Genomic DNA, 20698 nt, shown 5'->3' with positions numbered 1-20698 from the left:
TACAATGTGTTCTTTGTTTCCTGTTTCTTGTTTTTTATCTTTTGCTTTTTTCTCTTTTGCAACCTTTATCAACAATTGTATTTTTTACTACGTAATTTCTTTTTTTTTTTAAGTTCGTTAACTTTTATCTCGGACGATATAAAATAAAAAATCGGATAAGAAGCAAAAAGACAAGATGTAAAAAATAACAAAAGGCAAGAAATAGGAAACAAAAAACATATTGTAGAACAGGCTTTACATCTTATCTTTATGCTTCTTATCCGATTTTTTGTTTGATGTCACCGAAGATAAAAGTTAACGAATTTCGAAAAGAACAAGAAATAAATACGATTGTCGATAAAACGGTTGCAAAGGGGAAAAAAGCAAGAAACAAGAAATAAAGAGCACATTGTTATAGGATAGGCTTTAGAATTTGACAGTGGATGTTCATGTTTTTTATCTTTATTATATATATGATACTAGACTTAACTAGACTATAAATTATAAACGTTTTATTCTTATGTTCTGTAATCTGACATTAATATGTGACTACTACTATATTGCAATCAATTTTTTTTTTATCATTACTTGCAAATTTTGAGATACTTTTTTTCGTTTTAATTACTTCGAATATATTTTGTAATATTATACTTGTTAGATACTATCTTTTCATAAATTTAAATTTAAGTTCTCCATCGGGCGCGTACATGAACGTGACTTTGTATTTTAACGGTTGATGATGGTATTCCAGTTTATACGATCTCAAGAGCTGAAAATAATATCGTTATAACAGTATATTTGTTTTTTTTTTAATTTGTTAGCACAAATTTTTATAAGCTTAACTAAAACGATATAACAAAACACTGTATATTATACCTTCGCGAGGAGCACTTGCATCTCGAGATCCGCGAATCGTCTTCCCAAACACATTCGTGCTCCGTAACCGTACGGTAACGACGCAAATGGATGCAGATTTTCATTATTGGAGTCTTTGAGCCATCTTGAAGGCTTAAACGTCTTCGCATCCGCAACATATTCCTCCATATTACCAGTGACAAGAGTTGGAAATACAACTTGAATCTAAAATAATTTTATTTTACATTAGATCGCCTAATATCTACTTGACGTCTGCTATGAATCAGCCACGAAGAAAATTATTTACGACATTAATATCGTAATTTTATTAAATATTATATACACGAAAGAACTGTTTTGCTGGCCTATTTAAAAAGCTTATAGATACAGATCTAAATGATTGAAATTTTATTGGATTATCAAAATAATTATGTGAGACACTCATAATGAGTAATGTTACAAAAAATTTTCATTCTAGCAATCATCTTAAATATCCTAAATAATTATTGAAATAGTTCAATAAAATTATTTCAGATTTATATCTAGCTGAATTTTTAAATATTTCAGTAAAATTATTTTATCTGTGTATAGATATAACAGAATTTTACTTATAGGAATACAGAATTTACTTATATATTTTACTACAAAGCACCTTATTTTGATATAGATAATGTTTGCAAATAATTGTATATTAAGTATGATAAATTATATAAGCATTATAAACGATAAGGTAGGAAAATATAAAAATTAAAAATAAGATGTGCTACATACTCCTTTGGGAATTTTATAGCCGCAAATGATGGTGTCGTTTTGCAATGTTCTTCCGTTTCCGATAACAGTGGAGTATACTCTGAAATGCAGCGCATATAAGATCCATTAAGATCCATTTTACGAAAGTAACCAGGCCATCATTAACCCATGTAAACAATTAAATTAATTGTTTAGTAAATAATTTTATATTATCAAAATTTATTAATACTATGACGATTAATATTACCTAAATACTTCGCGGATGAAAGCTTTCATATAGATTGCTTGATCCAAATGGCTCGTTGTGAGAGAAACGGATGGATCTGGCAGTATTTGCAATAACTCTTGATGTATCTTCTCCTGCTCTTCTGGTCTAGTTGCTAACTGATACAATATCGAACACACTGCCATCGATATCTATAATATATAATATACACAGAAATATGTAATTTTTCTATAAAAAATGCTTTGTTTTCCTGGACTTTTTCCTCACCCTGTATGTTTTAAAAGGGCACTTGAAATATTTCCAGGGATGCGAAATGACAATTAATGCGGCTCTGTGCTGGACTATCAAAATAATTATATTAGAAGTTCAAGGAAGTTGTCAAAATGCTCAAGCTTTTTGCTGCATTTATAGATATAATGTTTCTACATAATTATTCTGATAATCCAACGTAATTATTTTCGGATCTGTATGATCTGATTTTTATATATTTTAGCAAAAATATTCTTTTTGTGTATTTTTAATTTATACATAATATTGTTACACATTTAATTAATCCTTAAGTAGACGCGTGGAATTAGAGTTCATTTCCTCTTCCTCTTAATATCCCTTAGATTAGATGAATTACTTCCAACCCGCCGAAAGGAGTCATAGTAAGTACTATGAATAAAAGACGGATCGAATTTAGCTTCCTCAAGAGAGAGAAGCTCTAAAGTTACTTCAATCGCTGTGTGATTTTACAAATACATCTGCTTAAGGATTGATAGTAATTAATTGTAAATTTTTTAAATAAAAGTAATACGATTAATAATAATCTACGATATTGTGCGACTTGCCGTATCAATGCCAACCAATATCAGATCGAGAGCAAAAATATAAGCTATCTTAGGATCTGTCTCTTTGGCTAGAATTTGTTCTATTAGCGACAAATCGGTCTCATCTACGGCGTTCTTATTTTTAAGTCTGACTATCGCAGCGTCAATGTACTTCATGCATATCCTAAAATGAAACATACATACATTGTACAGATTATCGACCAATATTACTAATTGGTGAGTTTCAGAAATAAATTATCAAATTATCTGTAAATTGAATTAAGTTGAAAAAAATTTATATAACATTGAGCGTTTACTTAACTATGATTACGTTTACACGTTCGATTTACGCCAAAGTTACAACATCGATGTTATGAAATTGGCCAATCATAGCTGTTCCTCTGAAGAATGGAATGACTGTGATTGGCCAGTTTCATAACATCGATGTTATAATTCTGAATCGAGCCGGATAAATGTGTACTATCTTATTTAATAGCTAATTTAAAATGGATTTTCTTCCGTGTTTCACTTATTTTCTATAATTTTCTACTTCGTACATGTTAAGTGATGTAACACCGAAAAATGCCGAAAGAAACAAAAGAGAATTTGCTTTTTAAATCTCAAATAAATAATTTATTTATTTTCTAGTTTTCTTTGTTTCTCAAAATTTTCTTAAAATCATAATTTATTTTTCCAATATAAGTTTCTGTCAATTGTTTTTTTTTTTTAATTTATTCCTTATCTATACATGCATATCTTTTTACAGGATTTTCTATCGTATCTATTTAGTCTCTCTAAACTTACTCGATGAAATAATTCATATTTCGTACGTAGCGACTCCAGAGAGGCGTTGGAATGTATCTCCAATACGGAGCTTTAAGCTCGAGCAAAGCAACATTCCTCAGTGCGAATTTGGCAGCATCGATAATCTTTTGCGGTTCAGAATTCGACGACAAAGTATCGCTCAAGCAGCCGAGTCTGACATCGAGTGCCACACGTCCGATACCTGCTCGATTGAATCAAATGTATAATTCATAGTACATAGTACATATTATCGTCATTGAACGTCCCAATAGTCACAATAATGAAAACGAGAACGCTAGAGGTTTTCTTTCCGGAAAGAATTTCAACACTAATAGTAGTTTCTCTTCCTTTCTACCTTTCTCTCTGTGAAATAAATTATGTTATATGTAAAATATGTTAGAGGTGTTGTTAAATGTTGTAGCTAAATATGTATCTACCGTGTAGTGATACATAAAACAAATAAAAACTAATAAAAAATCAAATTATATTTTGCCATACGTATAATTTAGAAAATTCTATAAATAGATATGTGAAAAAGAAAAAAAGCAGCTTTAATGTTTCGTTTACATTAATTTTAAAGTAATCTTCTTTTCCAATTATTTCAAGTAATTCCAAAAGTAATTAGAATAATATTAATTAATATTATGGCTGCGTTCTGTTTCACACATAATGTATCATTTATCCTTGTTATTCATCGAATGTTAAACAAGGATAAATGATGTATTATGCACATCATGCGTGAAACCGAATGCACTCTATGATTTATACATATAGTTTATACTTTTATAAAACTTCAAATGTTTTTGAATATAAAACAACTGTAGCTATAAGAAAATAAAAATGAAAAGATTAATATTTCATAGACAAAAATATTCAATATTAAAAATGTGTAAGTTATATAAAATATCTTAAATATAGTTTATAAAGTAACCATTATTAGCATAAAGAGAGAAGGAATTTTGTGCAATTAATGTGTTAATTAATTTTTTACATAAGCTAAGCGAATAATACAATTTACATAAGAACTAACATTCCAAAGCCCATTTATGTATCTCGTTATCGAAATCGCCCGGCAACTCATCGTCGTCTCCTTTAATCTTCTCGATTCTACAATAAAAAATATTGCAATAATCATTGATATATACATATTATATATTAAGGCCCATATTCATAATGCTATTATCGATAAAAGTGCGCTTTTATTTCGAAAATTCTATAATCTGCGTAACGTAAAATATAATAGTGTATTAGCGCGCTAACATAACTTGTAAATGAGTTTTAAATATGGACCTAAATTTATTCCTTACTCTTTTTTTTACCTATTTATAAAATCTTCCGTAACTACTTCGATTGGTGTTATGTATTTTCGTATAGCTTTCGGCTGAAGAATAGATTTCTGGACACGCGTACGAAATTCCTTCCAAGGTTCACCATGTCTAATGAAAAAAATCAACTTAATGTGTGATGAATTCATATAAACAATCGAACGAAACGAATTAAAAACCATTCTTTTCGATCGTGCGAATCTTTTCATTGAGATACTATTGATATATTAAAAAAAAATCGAAGTATAAAGTCATAATACTCGAAAATTCCATCGCTTTAAACTCGCTTTAAATTCCATTACTAATACTTAATTAAGTATACTATAAATAAGTATTATAATTTTCTACATAATTTAAAAGTAAAAGTAAAAGTAAAAGCAAAATATTACATAACGTGACATTACTTCAGAAATGAATTCAATACACAAGAAAAAAAAACTGAAGAGTCGATATAAAGTTTTTTTAGACATTTGTTCTAGTAGACCTTATTTCCGAGTTATAAACATTTCAAAACACGGAAGTTAATGTAAGCCCGTCATGAAACTTTTAATCAAATTGAAATAATAGCGCGTAAAAGTTTTTTGCGAAGAAAGAAATAATTTCAACGTTGGTGTAACAAATACCAGCTTGATCAAAAAGTTTCCGGAAGAGACCAGGTGATGCTCTGAGTGCAGCTGATTTGAGTTCTTTTTTTTGGCTAGATTGCCACATCTATCATTGACATCAAATTTTATCGCCATAGCTTGACATTTGTAAAAATTACGCCGTCTTGAGTACATCTACCTCTGCGCGTGTTTTCGATTTTTTACAGTTTTAAAAATGGAGTTGAATTTGCAACAACGAGTTTGCAACAACGAATACCATCCAACAGCCATCGAATTCACCCGATATGGCTCCCTGCGATTTTTTTCTGTTCGATCGAGTCAAAAAACCTGCGAGGAACGCGTTTTAACAGCCGAAAGGAGATAATGGAAAAATCGAAGACGGCTCTGATGGCTATACCAATAATAGAGTTCCAGAAATGTTTCGAGAGCTGGATCAAGCGCTGGCATAAGTGCGTTGCAGTCGCTGGAGAGTACTTTGAAGGGGACAATATCACTTTTGATGAATAAACTTGTATTTTGAATTTTCTGAATGAATTCCGGAAACTTTTTGATCAAGCTAGTATGACTTTTGATATGACAGTAAAATAAAGAATATTTTAAAAAACTAAAATATTTTTAGTTTATTATATAATATCATTACTCATTAATTTGACCATTTTTATTATATTATTATATTTCTAAAAATATTATGACTTTTACTAAAAAATTATATCTTAAAAAAGAGAATCTTCCATTTGTTTTATATTTATCCCGCATACTTTAATAAATTAAGGCAAAACTATTCATCGACAATTATCGTTCACCTACACTCCTACGACTCCTGGTAGTTGGCCAAAAAAGTCCTTGCGTACAACACTCTTATAATGCACCAGGCAAGGCATGGACGGTCTGAAAGGCGTAGGACCCTCTTGCCGGTACACCTTTTCGATCTCGTCGGCGTCATAGACAAAAAGCAGATCGGGACGGCCTATCAGACCACTTAGCCGTACTATTTTGCCATACTCTTCGTAGAACATCTGTGAGATCTTTCCGACATCCGAGATTTGATAATGGCCGATCAGCGGCAATAATCGCCAGGCATTGCCTATGATTGGAATCGGTCGTGGGCCCGGTATTTCGTTGTACGATTTAACAGATAAGAACGTGAGTCTTGAGGATGACGAAGCATGAGGACATTCGGATGTGATCGTATCGCTGCAGAAAGTCCGAAGGACGATCCTCTGAAGGACAGGCTCGCAGGATTGCGATAAGCGCGTCTCGCAATTTCGTAGTAGCGATTTCATTCTATAATCCCATTACCATCTTTCTTTAATCTTCTAAAGTTTATATCAATATTTCTACTTATACATCAATATTTCATTAAAATAAAATTGCGAAGCGTAATATCAGTGAAAAATGTAAATTATAACGAAAAATTGAATTGTTATTGTGAATAATTATATTATTATTTCATTAGTTGATTGTTTGTTTTATTTTACACTACGCTTTTGTGTATAAATGAGCTGCAGCTGTTACTATCATTATACCATCATTGCGCGTTACGATGCCGCAATCTTTCCCAAATGTCTAAATTTTTTTGTCCACACGATACTTACTTTCACTGATCAGGATAGTGATGCAACTTTTTCCCTGAAGCGAAAACGTGAAAAGTGAACATTTTTTATATGTATGATATGTACATACGTACATAAAAATTTCACTTCTCACGTTTCCATTTTAGGGAAACAGTTACATGGTCGCTACCAGATCGTAGTACAATAATTTAACTACATCTCTCATTTTCCTTTTCTTAGAAAATCAACTTTCCTAGAAAGAGTAAGAAATCGAGAAGAAATTTGTTATTATAAAAGTGATATATTGATATGTAAATATCACAAATATTTTGAATAAGATATATGTATTTATTCTTTAAAGTATGTTTATCCGAAAACAATATCCACTAAAAAGAATCAATACAATTATTATAGAAACATAATATGACGGATGACCCAAAAAATTGCAATGAGAAAGTATAAATATTCGGAGCATCAGTTGTAGTAGGTGACATAGAAAATATTTCATTTGTTAAGATTTAATTAAAAATTTAAATTATTACATTAAGGAAAATTAAGAATATACTTGAAATGTACGTAGACGAGAAAAAAAAATTAAATTAAATAACGCGCAAAAAGATTTTCCTTAGGTCGCTCTGAAAATAATCTCATTTACTTATTAATCTTATTTACCTATTATCACTTCATAATAATTTAAAAGATGATTTGTCAATTATGTTAAGATATTAAATTTCTAACATATTGTAATATAAAATACAATTAATTTAAGAAAATTGTCGAAAGCTGTTCGAACTCTTTCACCACAGGCACTCTCTTACACGCATTGAAATCGTTTCGTCCGAAAAGGAAAGGTCTTTTTTCACTATCACGAATTTCGTAAAATATCTGCGATTATATTCCAATAATATTATCGCAATTAATTGTAATTAATACCCGTATTTTTTATAAACGTACCTTGTTATATTTAAAACCAACATTGTTCAAATCTGTACTTTACAGAACTCTAAAATTTTCGGTGACCGACTCATACACACGCGTACAATATCGTAACGAAGACAAAGAATGGAAAACTTGGTAACGTTATATCTTACAGATGCACCGTTAGTCAAAACGATGAGCACTGTGAGCGAAGAAGGTTGCAGAAAGCAATCTGTGAATGGCCCCCACTAAAGAATTCTCCCCCTCTAGAGGAGAGAGTATAATGACCCGAATTTTGTGCGAATTTAAGCTAACTCACAATTTACTCAATGGAGTCTTACTGGATTGTCATACTAATTTTCTTTCAACATTCCTTTTTAAATCAAAAAGAAAATATTGTATTAATTGTTGGTATTAATAGAAAAAAATCATTTATATCTTATTATTTGAAACATATTATCTTTGTCAAGTAATTAATGCATGTGATATTATGCATACAATATTATATCTTAATTAATTTTTAAAAAAAGTTGCAATAAAAAATATGTAATTTATAAAATTAATATAATAAAAATAGAGTTACGAGCCAAGCAAGATCTTCATGCTAAGTTATTGCAAAAACAAATACAATTATTGTAACATACGTTTCGATCCCAATTGGATCATTATCAATGTTAATCTTAATAACAATATAAAAATTACATACTTATTTGAAAAACAATCTTGAACAAGATATTCAACACAACTTAAAAAGAATATAAAAAGTTTTATGGATTGTGTAAGTATCTCTATTGTTTTAGATGGTTGTGAGACCGTTGTGGTGGTTTGTGCTCAAAATGTAAAAATGCAGAAATAGTCTTACTCGGTGTATGAACATGACAATGTAGAGGAATAACAAACTTGATGGTCGTCAACGGTTCTTGTAAAATGACCATTAAAAAGCGCAGTCTCAAAAGCTTCGAATTAATGATAAACTACTGCAATAAATCAGTGTTAAGTCTAAAATCATAATTACAAACGATTTTATGAATAATAATTTAACAAACATAAAAATATATATCGTGAAATACAATAATTTATAAAATTATAAAACACATATCTTCGAAATTATGAAGAACTAGTATTATAGAAATAACGTTTAAATTTTGTGTGAGCCTAATAATATAATGATTATAAAATTACAAGTAAAATAACAAATTGTATGTATAAAAATGTATATCGCAAAGTAAAAAGTTGTTATAAAGTTTAAAATTAGGCGTGCCTTCCAACAAGCGACACGGTGCAACACATGTCATCTTTGTTTAACATTAGCAAACAACAACGACGTAATGATCCATTGTGTTACACCGTGTCACTTGTGAATATTAGAAAAACGGTTAAAATTACACATCAAACAGTCAAAATATAAAATAAAAAGTACCTGATAATTAGTAGTGACCTATTTGAGAGCATTTGATAAACAGAAAATTGAGATGTCCTGATAATTAGAACTCAGCTCTCTTTCAAAGACAATTCAAATCTGATACAATATGACAGTTAAGACAAGTGAGTGAAGCTGTGATAGGGAAAGAATAAAAGTGTGTATAAAAAAACAAATTAGCACAAGGTTTGAATAAGCAAACATATATAGAATCCGTTATCTAACTATACTCCAGTTACTTTCCCTTTCCTAATACCTCCTTAGATCCCCATTGAAAAAAATCACGTCACTCAGTTGCATGGTGAAATTATGTAATTAAGGGTGTGGTCGAATTTCCACTACGAATTCTTCGAAGCATTCATAGCGGCAACTCGACTGCACCCTAAAACATGCAAATCACATAACGGATTGTTCCAAATGAGTACGTGATTTTTTAAAAGTACGTAATTTAAAAAGTCACATGACATATTCTTTTTTCTTCCATTTCTATCATTCTATTCTTTAAAATTCGATAACTATAAAATCACATAATGGACGAAATTGTTTCTAATATCATGTGATTTTTCAAATTAAGTAATTTTTAAAAATCACATTCTTGAATCAACAATCCTTTACGTAATGTATATGTTTTATTTATATGTTAATAACATGATTTCATATATAACCTTGTCATTTTTTTCAATAGGGATATCTCCTCCTTTCATTTTTTCCCTACTACAGTTCCACTCACTTGTCTTAACTATCATACGGTATCAGAATTGAGTTGTCTTTCAAAGAAATCTGAGTTCAGGACATCTCAATTTTCCGTTTATCAAATGTTGCTCTCAAATAGGTTACTACTAATTATTGTATACTTTTTATTTTATATTTTGTTCGATGTGTAATTTTAACCGTTTTTCTAATATTCTAATTTTAAACTTTATAACAACTTTTTACTTTGCGATTACATTTTTATATACAATTTGTTATTTTATAATCATTATATTATTAGACTCACAAAATTTAAACGTCATTTCTATAACTGGTTCTTCATAATTTCGAAGATATGTGTTTTATAAATTTTATAAATTATTGTATTTCACGATATACATTTATTTTTATGTTTGTTAAATTATTATTCATAATATCGTTTGTAATTATGATTTTAGACTTAACACTGATTTATTGCACTAGTTTATTATTTATTGTAATTCGAAGCTTTTGAGACTGCGCTTTTTAATGGTCATTTTACAAGAACCGTTGACGACCATTAAGTTTGTTATTCCTCTACATTGTCATGTTCATACACCGAGTAAGGCTATTTTCTGCATTTTCACGTTTTGATATTGAAATAATTTTAACAACCATCTAAAACGATAGAGATACTTACACAATCAATGAAACTTTTATATTCTTTTTAAGGTGTGTCTTGTTCAAGATTGTTTTTCAAATGAGTATGTAATTTTTATATTGTTATTAAGATTAACATTGATAATGATTCAATTGGGGTGAAACATATGTTATAATAAACTATTTGTTTTTGCAATATCTTATGAAGACCTTGCTTGGCTCGTAGCTCTATTTTTATTATATTAATTTTATAAATTATTTGAGCCTTAGTGTTCCTATATTATTTTTAAATACATAATTAATATAAAATGTGTACATATTTAATGTGTAAATATTTGAGATAATTAAAATATCTTTTAACTACAATGTAGTCATAAATAAAGTGCAATATAAAACTGAAAAGAAAGGTAAAATATGACTATAATAAAATATGTGCTTGTAATTAATGCTTGTAATATAAAAATAATCGAAGTAAAACTCAGACAACAAAAAGTGTTTAAAATCAGATCATAAGATGTTTCTAAAAGATGACTTAAAGACGTTTTACCCAATGAAAAATAACAGTGAAATCGATGTTGAATCGATGTCGATTTGATAATTTCGACGTCGAATCGACATCGAATCGATGCCGATTACATTATCATTTTTTACTGAGTATGTCATAATTTTAGACTTGTGTTGTTTGGAAAAAAAATCTTAAAAAATTGAAATTTGTAGCTTATTTCATGTACTATCAATTTAAATTATAATAATTCAAAATCATTTTTAAAAAATCCTGAAGTCTTTTATATAGCAATGATAAATTTTATAATAAAATTCAACTTACTCTTATTTGAACAGTAAGTCGTTTGTATGTTGGAAATTTTTAATTTGTAAATTTTTTTAAGTAATAAAACAAAAAGTACTATCAAGCGATGCGATAGCGTCGCGACGCCAAAAATATAAAACGGATCACTTGACCGCTTGATGTGTAAACGTCAAACTTTTGACAAGGAATTGACAAAATGTAGATAAATATTGTTTATCTAGTAGAAATTCGATTAAAATAAATACATATAAAAAATTTTTGGAAAAAACAAAATACATATTGGACATCAATTAAAGATGTATCGAAGATATTAAAATTATAAAAAATTATGAAAAAATAACGGATTATTCTAAATCGCATTGAAAGTAAAAGTTTACTATCTAAATAATAAGTTATTTTAATAAGTAGTATATTTTAAATCTAATACTTTAATAAAAATATATGGAATTGTATTATAAATAAATGATAAAAATCTCAATTTTTTAATTATAAGTATACTTTATATACTTTATGGGAGCCAGTATACTTTAGCCTTCATATACTTTATAGCCAGTCAAACAACTTGATAATAAGAAAATAACAATTTAATTATATAAGAAAATTACAAATATAAGAAAATTCATGCGTTTTTAATTAATTAGAGCAGAGTATATGATTTTGAATCATAAATTATTTTTTGTTATAATATAAATTTTTTACTTATTTATGTGTTTTTAATACTATATGTACTTATGATAATATAATAAATTAAGATTAATTAATAATTAACATTAAATTAATAATTTATTTATGCATTATATATTTCGTACATACCATTTTTTATTTTATTTTGATATTTTTTGTAAAAATTTTTTTTTTGTTAAAATGTAAATTTCTTCATTCTTTTTTTCGGAAATTATTTTGACACCCCAAGAAAAAATACTTTATATATACTTGATTATATAAAATTATATAAAATTATATATTTGTATATAAATGGACACATTTTATATATAATTATATATAAAATATTTTTTCCCAGGACATTTTAATTTGACACGTACTTACTTATTTGCGCGATGTCACTTATTCATTCAAAATTACCGCAATGCAAATGTTTAAAATGCTTTATCTAGCTATATGCGCAGAACGGTATGAAATTCGTTTCGAAAACGAGCATATATGTTATATGTGAACTGTAGCGACGCATGAAAAGGTACCTTAAACCTCATATCTATAATCTATGAATAACATGCTCCGGTACGTATTGACCTCCGATCCACTTCGATCACCTCCGATCAATTGATCAGTATAAAGGGAGCAAAAGGAAATTAAAATAAAAAAAAAGAGACCTTCAGAGTCAGAGGCCCTGGATCGGAGCAGAGCTCGGAGGAAAAAGATGCTGGACGATGTATCCCATTGCTCCGGATGTTTCTTACGTCTTATCGGAACGTGAGGATATCAACTCGATCCTGTACAAACCGATTAATTCGACGCAGCGAATAAAGGTACAGTATGATAGATCGCATGAAAAGATGTTGGCATTTTTCCACATGTAATGTACTAAAACGTGAGGTTAACCCAAACGATACAGTAGCGTACAATGCATCTGTCATTCTTGTCATATTATATCACATAAGATGTTCATTAGAAGTCGTTCATTAGACAGATGTTATCAAAATCATCTTCATTATTTTAAGAGTTAATTAACTTGCCTCTTTCTAATGAACGACTTCTAATGAACATCTTTCTAATAAAAGACAGAATGATGTGAAATAAGTGCTTTAAACACTTGAGTGTTCAAATCGAATGCAGCTTTGGTCATATACATGATTGGTACTTAAATTTGCAGCAAGAGACAATATAACAGTGATCATTTCATTTTTATTTAACATTGGCAAATAACAAGGATGTAATGATTCATTATGTTATACTACTAGGTCTGTTTTTTCTGTATCTGAACTAGTATATACTTTTGGAATTAAAAATGTGATAAATATATTTAATATTTGAAAACGAGAGAGAAAATTCTAATGCAATCTAGTAGGAATAAAAAAACAGACCTACTGTGAGTACAATCTACTTAACGCTACAAATGCTTCGTTGATTAATTAGAAAAAAAAAAATTTTGCGAAATTGACCAATTAAAAACGTTCTCTAGAAACATTGTAACAAAATGAATCATTTCATTCTTGTTTAGCAAATAATAAGAATGTAACGATTCATTGTGTTATACTGTACTCTTGGAAAACACACATAAGTTATTGTTATTATTCATAAAACTGTTGTGTAACTTTTTACTTTCAATAGTAGCAACAAATGTTCTCTCTGTCAATAAAATAGATGAAATGCCAAAATCTGTTTTATCTTTTCAAGTTTTTGATTTTATAATGTTAGTTTAAATATATGTAATAATATCTTAAATTATATAAAATTGCAGTACACATGTTTCAACGCTTCACCAAGTTACATTATACTAGGCTCAAGCAGTGGCAGCGTTTACTTGTTTTCAAGAGAGCCATGTTTATTTCTTCAAATAATACCTCTCTCGGTAAATGACGTTTTAGTATAATAAGTTTAAGTCAATGATGATTACTAAATATATAAATGATATATTGTGATTATTGAATATACATATAATTGATTTATTAATGTTCTTTTTATCTTGCATTAGGAAGGTGTGGTTTCGCGTGTAGCGATATCACCTGACGAAAAAACTGTAGCCTTAGCAACAACTCGTGGTACTGTCTGTCTAGTATCTCTGAAATCCACTCCGCAATTGATATCAGTATCAACGGAGTATATATATAAACAAATTACTTGTATCTGTTGGAATAATAATAGTACCGAGTTGTATGTAGGAGATGCAATTGGCAGGATTTCTGTCATAGTGTTATCCATATTTACGGTAAGTTTGTAACACAATAAATTAAATATTAATAAAATTAATATTTATTTCAATTAAACAGTTAAATATAATAAACTAAAATTAAATAAAATTATATTAGGTGTAGTAAAAAGAAATCCATTATTTTTCCAATAGATAGCTTTAGTAATCTGTATCTCGTCTACGTGTGATACAGATTACTAAAGCCATCTATTGGAAAAATAATAGATTTCTTTTTACTATACCTAATATATAATATAATAATGCATATTCTTTCAATAAAAAGAGTTGTTCTGTAACTTGGTTCAACTGGATGATTCTGACATGAAAAAATAAGTTGAAAACGTAAAATAAAATTTTTTTCATTCTTATGAAAATACTTGTGAAAGCTTCAATGAATTTTTATCATCATAGAAGTCGGATTTTATTTATTGTTTACAGTTTTAAGATTGTCTACTTGAAATTAATATAATTAAAAAATTTGATGTGTTTCCGAAGTTAAACATTACTGGTGAAGGAAAATGATTTAATTTATACGTTTATATAATATTATATTTATATATCAATTAATATATTATTTATTGATCTATCTTCTTTTTCACAATCAGGTCAATGGAATGTTTCAAACTCCAGTATGTACACTGATGAGTCTGGATTCTAGTATCGTACAATTAAATTTCCATTCGCCTCTATTATTGGTTTCCACGTTAGCACGTAGTTATATATGCGACACAGTGCAAGAGCAATACAAACAGATTGGCAATAAATCGCGGAACGGCGAATTCGGCGCATGTTTTTACACGCACGAGAATAACACTTTAAAAGCACAGAGAGAAGAAAGGAACACCAACAATATACGGGGCGCGTTCAATTTGATCTCCGATAATGATATCAATATTCTGGACGAGAATCAGTCAAAGATATTTTGCGCTCGACCTGGTTCGAGATTATGGGAGGCCTCGGCTGATGGAATCGTCGTGAAGACGCATCAGTTCAAAGAGGCTTTGGCAATTCCTCCGACAGCAATATTTCGATCAAATAGTACCTTAGAATCTAGTCAGAGGAAAGAGACGGAATGCGAATGGCCGCCGCAGTCTGTCAACTTCTCGCACTTGTTCGTACTCGCGCGCAAGTATTTATTTTCTTATACGACTAGCGGCCTATATATTATTGATCCGACGAATGCAAGCATGCTGTTGTGGAACAACGAGTACACGAACATCAGCATGACGGCGATCGTGGACAATCAGATCTACTTGATGACCTGTGATAGCAAATTTCATTGTATAACGTTATCTTCACTCGACAGTCTAATACTATGGCTGTATTGCCGCGAGCGATACAGCGAGTGTTTAAACGCATGTTTTATATATAAGTCGCAATTATTAAAAACAATCGGCACTAAGGAAATTGTTGAGTTGTTCAAAGTAGAAAATCTGCCGCAAGATGAGAAAGAGCAGCTGCGACCATTAATAACGCTTCTGCAAGCTAGTGATAATAATAGACCAGCTAAATTAAACTCCGGCATCGTAGTCGTGCATTCTGAAAACAATAGATTCATTAATAAAAAAACTTACGGCTGTGAAATGACGCCTTCGTCGCAGTCTCCTGAAATCTCCAGCGATGATTCATTTGAAATGCAAATAGAATCTGGAAAAGATCGGAAAGAAAATCTTGTTCAAGAAAATATCCTCGGAATTGTTTCAGGGAACATATTTGATTCGGATTACAATAGAGAAATGTTAAATATTAAAGAGGATGGTCATCAGAAGCTGGATTTTCAAGAAAACGTTACGCATAGGATTCAATCTGATTTGCATTCGATTTACGAACTAGCGAATAGTTTCAGATCTAATATGTTAGAAGAAGAAATCGAGGAAATTATTTTGGAGACAGATAAAAAGATGAGAACTATCAAAGATTCCTATCGAGACTCGCCTGGGCTTCAGAGTTTTATCTACGAAGTTACTCGCGCCGCGGAATTGCATTATTATAATATGTTTCTGGAAAACACCTCCATGCAGTTGATTGACTCTAGTAACAACAATTACATCGTGCGGCATTTCGTAAGAGCCTTCATCGAAATCAACGCGCCAGCTTATTTCAGGTGTAGTTGTGGTTATCCTTATCCGATGGATAAAACCATAGAACCGAAATTTCTGGCGATCGGCGAATCATTGTTTAAGAGATATGCGGATGATCTGTCGAAAGAGTGTAGCAATATTTGTGACAAGGTACCTTATATGTGGCGTGTGTACCTGCCCATCCGCATCGAGCAACGTAGTGCATTGGACGACTTGTTGAGACAATGTCTTCAGACCAGAGACAATGTCGTGTTATCGTTTCTTCTACCGGCGTTAAATGAGCAACAGTGGAATTGCGTAGGTACGTGTCTGAGTGAGATCGAAGACAGTACTTGCCTCTTTTGCGCGACACCTTTGGCAAAGAAATCCAATTATGACATACTGATAGATTGGAGTGGGATTGTCAAAGAAATTATGAAAAGAGAGGGACCAGATGAGGCCACGGCGTTTCTGATTAAGCTGGAGAATATGATACCGGACATTGAGTTAGACAAAAGGTATTGAAAAATCTTCAAACGTTAAAAAAAGAGAGAATATCTATATTCCTTTTTTCATAGAGTAATGTGATAATAGCATGATGTATGTGTAGACAATGTTAATAAAATTTTATTATATAAACAATTTATACACATACACACACACACACAGAGGTGTCCTAGGACTTAATTTTAATTAAGCCTATATATATTTAAAGCCAATTTCTGGATCATGAGATTTTAGAGAAAAATATTTCAGATAAAAGCTATATGGTTCGAAGAAAGATATAAGAGAGTATTGGTTTGACATTCGGTGATGCTATCTAAGTCAGGTAAAAATCACTGAGTTTTTTAAATGGAACCTCCCCTCTCCCATTTTTCATTGTATATTCTTGTAATTTATTCAAAAGCTCTTCTGACAGATTGGATGATTCTAATAAACTATCAAATCTAATGCACCCTTACTTTGATTTACTTTGACACCCTAGGTCAAACTAATGTGGTACCATCTTATGTCCCCTTCGAAATCACAAAACTTTTGTCTGAAATATTTTTTTATTTAACGCGGTGTTTCTGAGATATTTAATGGATCCTTTAAAATAGAACACCCTATATATGTATTTAAAAAATTATTTTGTTTAGTATTATAGAAGAATATTAATTTGTTTGTGATGTTAAATTTGTCATTTGTAAACAATTTTTTATTAAAAGAAAAAATTTCCACATGGAAAAGAAACATAATATTCAATATTTTTTTATTATTAATAAAACTTCGATTGCCATTAAATTGCTATTACCTATAATTTTTTGTTCATCATTCTAGCTATAAATTGTAGAAGAATATAGAATACAATATAAAATTATTAGTATCCTTGACCTGCTGCAAAATTTGTAACTGTTATATAAAATGATAAACCAAAATAAAATTTATACATAAACGATTTAATTAAAGTAATATACAATAATCAAGCGTAAAAAAATCCTGTAAAAAAATTAAATTAAATTCGAAAAATAATATATTGATATTTTATTTTTATTATAGTATATTCCAGTCGATTGTGTTTACAAAAATGCTGCATCGCCGAGGTCTGAAGAAATCGATTGATTTCAGTAAAACTAACCAATTATCATCGAAATTTAGTACAATCTGCTCACCACAGGTAATTTCATTGCTACCTCTATCATAAAATAACAAAATATCCAAACAACATCAATCTAAATCTGAAAATATCTCAAATTTTTGTTTTCTACTAGTATATATAGTAAATCACACAATTCAATTATCTTAATTTTTTTCCTTTATTTTGTTACAAAAAGATTGCTAATAAAAAACGCGCTATAATAATTAATTTTTGTTTAATCGAATAATTTCATATAAAAAGAATTAAGATTTCTGCAACTAAACTCCTGTAAGAAATGTTAACAATAGTAATAGTCAAGTTATATGATTCTTTAATTTAAACATCTTTCTTTTTCTCTCAAAGGGATCAATCATGTAATTTTTTCTGTAGGATAGAAACGTGAAGTAATGTTTTTTTGTACATACATAAAAATGTTCACTTTTTATGTTTCCATTCTAAAGAAAAAAATCACACAATGCTTAAAATGTGAATATAGAGAGATAGAAAATATTTTTTAAGACGAACAATATTAAATGATCAGTTATTAATATTATATTATTTTTGTTGTCACAGATACGTGATCAGTTGACAAAAGTTCTCGAGAAAGATTTAAGACGATCGATAGATAAAAACGTGTTTGGAATAGGCGCTCATCATTGGGGTATGCGTCATCAGATTAAATCATTGACGTGCCCATGCTGTACGTTGTCTTTACAGACGCCAATTTTACTAGGTACCAATGGAGTCGCGATTTTTCGTTGCGGCCACGCCTATCACGTAAATTGTATGATAGAAAGAAAGCTCACTAGATGTAATCTTCATCAGTAAATGTTGTAAATAAGAATTAAATGAAGAAGTTACATGTACCGTATATACATTTTTCTCTTGAAATAAAGCTCTCTTCGGATGTACTTGAATTTATTATTTATTACCTATCTAATAAAGATCTTTTTCTATCGTCACAAATATTTGAATTTATTATCTCAGTACATTCGTTATCACAGTTGTAAGTTGAACAATACAGAAGAACATCATAAATTAGAAGACAGAACAAAATCGCTATATAATACAAACATCATCATATCATCTCTATAGAGCATACATTTTTCAAATTTACTGTTTTTATTCAAAATGTATCACTTTTATAAGATCATTATGAGATAATTATGTTATCGTTAATCACAACAGCAATAATTCATTGTAGATTCTTATGTACAGAGTTTTAGACATGCGTGTATAGTAAATAAAATATTCTCGCACGGCGCTATATATTAAGTTTTTCTTTTTGCAAGAAATCAGGGAAAGAATATATATCTAGATTTACATGAGTCATCTTATCACTTACCTTATTTGACGTTAAATACACACTATAATTACACGCATATAACGTGTAAATGTAACTTCATGCGTGGCTATATTATTATACATATTTAATATTTCTAATTTTTATGGTTTTGCAAACTAGTCTTTAGGAAAGTAAAAATTCAAAAGCTATAAAATCATTTGAGATGGATACATTAAACTGAGATTAACATAATGCATATGTGACATTATTGTTGTATAATACATGTTGTACATACTTTTATAGTATTAGATTTGTAAGCTCACAGCAAGATCTTTATGTAAATATTTAAATATCGATTGTATATTCTTATGAATAAATAAATCCATATAAAAATCGTTTACACAAATCTAGACGATTCTGTTATTATTTTTATAAACACGTGGAGTAATCGTAATGCATAGCATCGAACTTTTTTTTGAGAAAAGCAAAAACTATTCTATGGAATTGTTAAGTTCAGAAAAATATTTACTAATAAAAAACTTTTGCATAAATGTATATCGATGTATATCGATGTATATCACAGTTCAAATAACAATAGAATGTATAAAATTTTACTTTGTGATTTCCTATGATAATGTGACTAGATAATCTTTGTTATATCTAACTTTTTACAAAATTTATCTATATATTTTGTATATGATTATTTAAAAAAGTATAAAAAAGTTAACAGATACGGATATTAAATTTTTTAAAATTCCCTACGATATATCAATATACAGAATATTTAGCTATGGCATAACACGGTTTTTTGAACATTATGAATTTTTGAGCAAAATATTGAGTTAGTGAGTACACTAAGTTATTCATTAACGGACGTTTCATCTTCTTTCTTAATGAATATCGTAAAAATGCCATAACTTGTCAAACTTGCATTAAACATAAGTGTTTATCTTTGCATAATCCGAATAAAATACTTCATTATAATAAATCGCATATTAATATACCACTATTTCTTATATGTTTCTTATAAATTTTATAATATAATAATTGGAAGCAGAAAATTTCTCTTCGAATAGACAATTTGTTAGTTTTATGCTTCCATTTTTGCAAACTCGCGCAACGGTTATCATTTTTAACATTAATCAAATACTGAAATTTTTATAAAATGAAGTACTATTCTTTGAATAATGATGGAGGAGAAAACTTTGATAAATATTTCTAATGAAGCCCATTTTAGATGATCCATAATTCAGAATGAAAACTTATTTATAAATTATTTTATCATTTAATACATGGAAAATATTTGAAGAATCTCATACACACATAAAACAAGAAAAACATACATACATAAAATATATGTGTGTGTTAAAATATATTTCAAAATATAGATAAATAATAAATAAATTATATATGAAATATTATTCTGTGAAATCTGATCTTGAATTACAGATCTTCTGAGAGGAGCTTATAATCTTATTGATA

General features: G+C 29.2%; 2 protein-coding genes and 1 long non-coding RNA gene across 5 annotated transcripts; 2 read left to right on the top strand and 1 right to left on the bottom strand.

Annotated features, from left to right (window-relative positions):
• Positions 1 to 95: 95 nt before the first annotated feature.
• Positions 96 to 16619, bottom strand: Cyp301a1 (Probable cytochrome P450 301a1, mitochondrial). Of its 2 annotated transcripts, XM_011058294.2 has the most exons (11): positions 16489 to 16619; positions 15828 to 15900; positions 6164 to 6640; positions 4746 to 4862; positions 4457 to 4533; positions 3427 to 3628; positions 2644 to 2806; positions 1832 to 2001; positions 1606 to 1684; positions 856 to 1059; positions 96 to 748 (listed from the first exon to the last, which is right to left on the bottom strand). In XM_011058294.2, the coding sequence occupies exons 3-11, from the start codon at positions 6637 to 6639 to the stop codon at positions 641 to 643; spliced, it is 1596 nt and encodes a 531-aa protein (XP_011056596.1). In that variant the 5' UTR covers position 6640; positions 15828 to 15900; positions 16489 to 16619; the 3' UTR covers positions 96 to 640. The 2 variants fall into 2 exon arrangements, with proteins under 2 accessions (XP_011056596.1, XP_011056595.1); XM_011058293.2 differs by lacking the exons at positions 15828 to 15900; positions 16489 to 16619 and adding an exon at positions 7864 to 8165.
• Positions 2773 to 4273, top strand: LOC147906626 (uncharacterized). Its single transcript, XR_015548300.1, has 2 exons — positions 2773 to 2859; positions 3389 to 4273. It is a non-coding gene; the product is annotated as an uncharacterized LOC147906626 (long non-coding RNA).
• pink (WD40 repeat domain-containing protein pink) lies at positions 12369 to 18842 on the top strand. Of its 2 annotated transcripts, none has more exons than XR_015548298.1 (6): positions 12369 to 12871; positions 13804 to 13914; positions 14038 to 14271; positions 14859 to 16831; positions 17070 to 17142; positions 17853 to 17970. XR_015548298.1 is itself a non-coding variant. In XM_011058296.2 (6 exons), exons 1-6 carry the CDS (start codon positions 12773 to 12775, stop codon positions 18757 to 18759), a joined length of 2790 nt encoding a protein of 929 aa, XP_011056598.2. In that variant the 5' UTR covers positions 12389 to 12772; the 3' UTR covers positions 18760 to 18842. The 2 variants fall into 2 exon arrangements, 1 of the variants encoding a protein (XP_011056598.2); XM_011058296.2 differs by lacking the exon at positions 17070 to 17142 and adding an exon at positions 18505 to 18842 and having other exon boundaries at positions 12389 to 12871.
• The last annotated feature ends 1856 nt before the right edge of the window (positions 18843 to 20698 follow it).

The sequence above is a fragment of the Acromyrmex echinatior genome, chromosome 19 (genome assembly GCF_024713525.1).
Source record: "Acromyrmex echinatior isolate Ae372 chromosome 19, ASM2471352v2, whole genome shotgun sequence".
Classification (NCBI taxonomy): domain Eukaryota; kingdom Metazoa; phylum Arthropoda; class Insecta; order Hymenoptera; family Formicidae; genus Acromyrmex; species Acromyrmex echinatior.
Note: the sequence above shows the minus strand (reverse complement) of the source record. Positions and strands in the feature narration are given on the sequence as shown.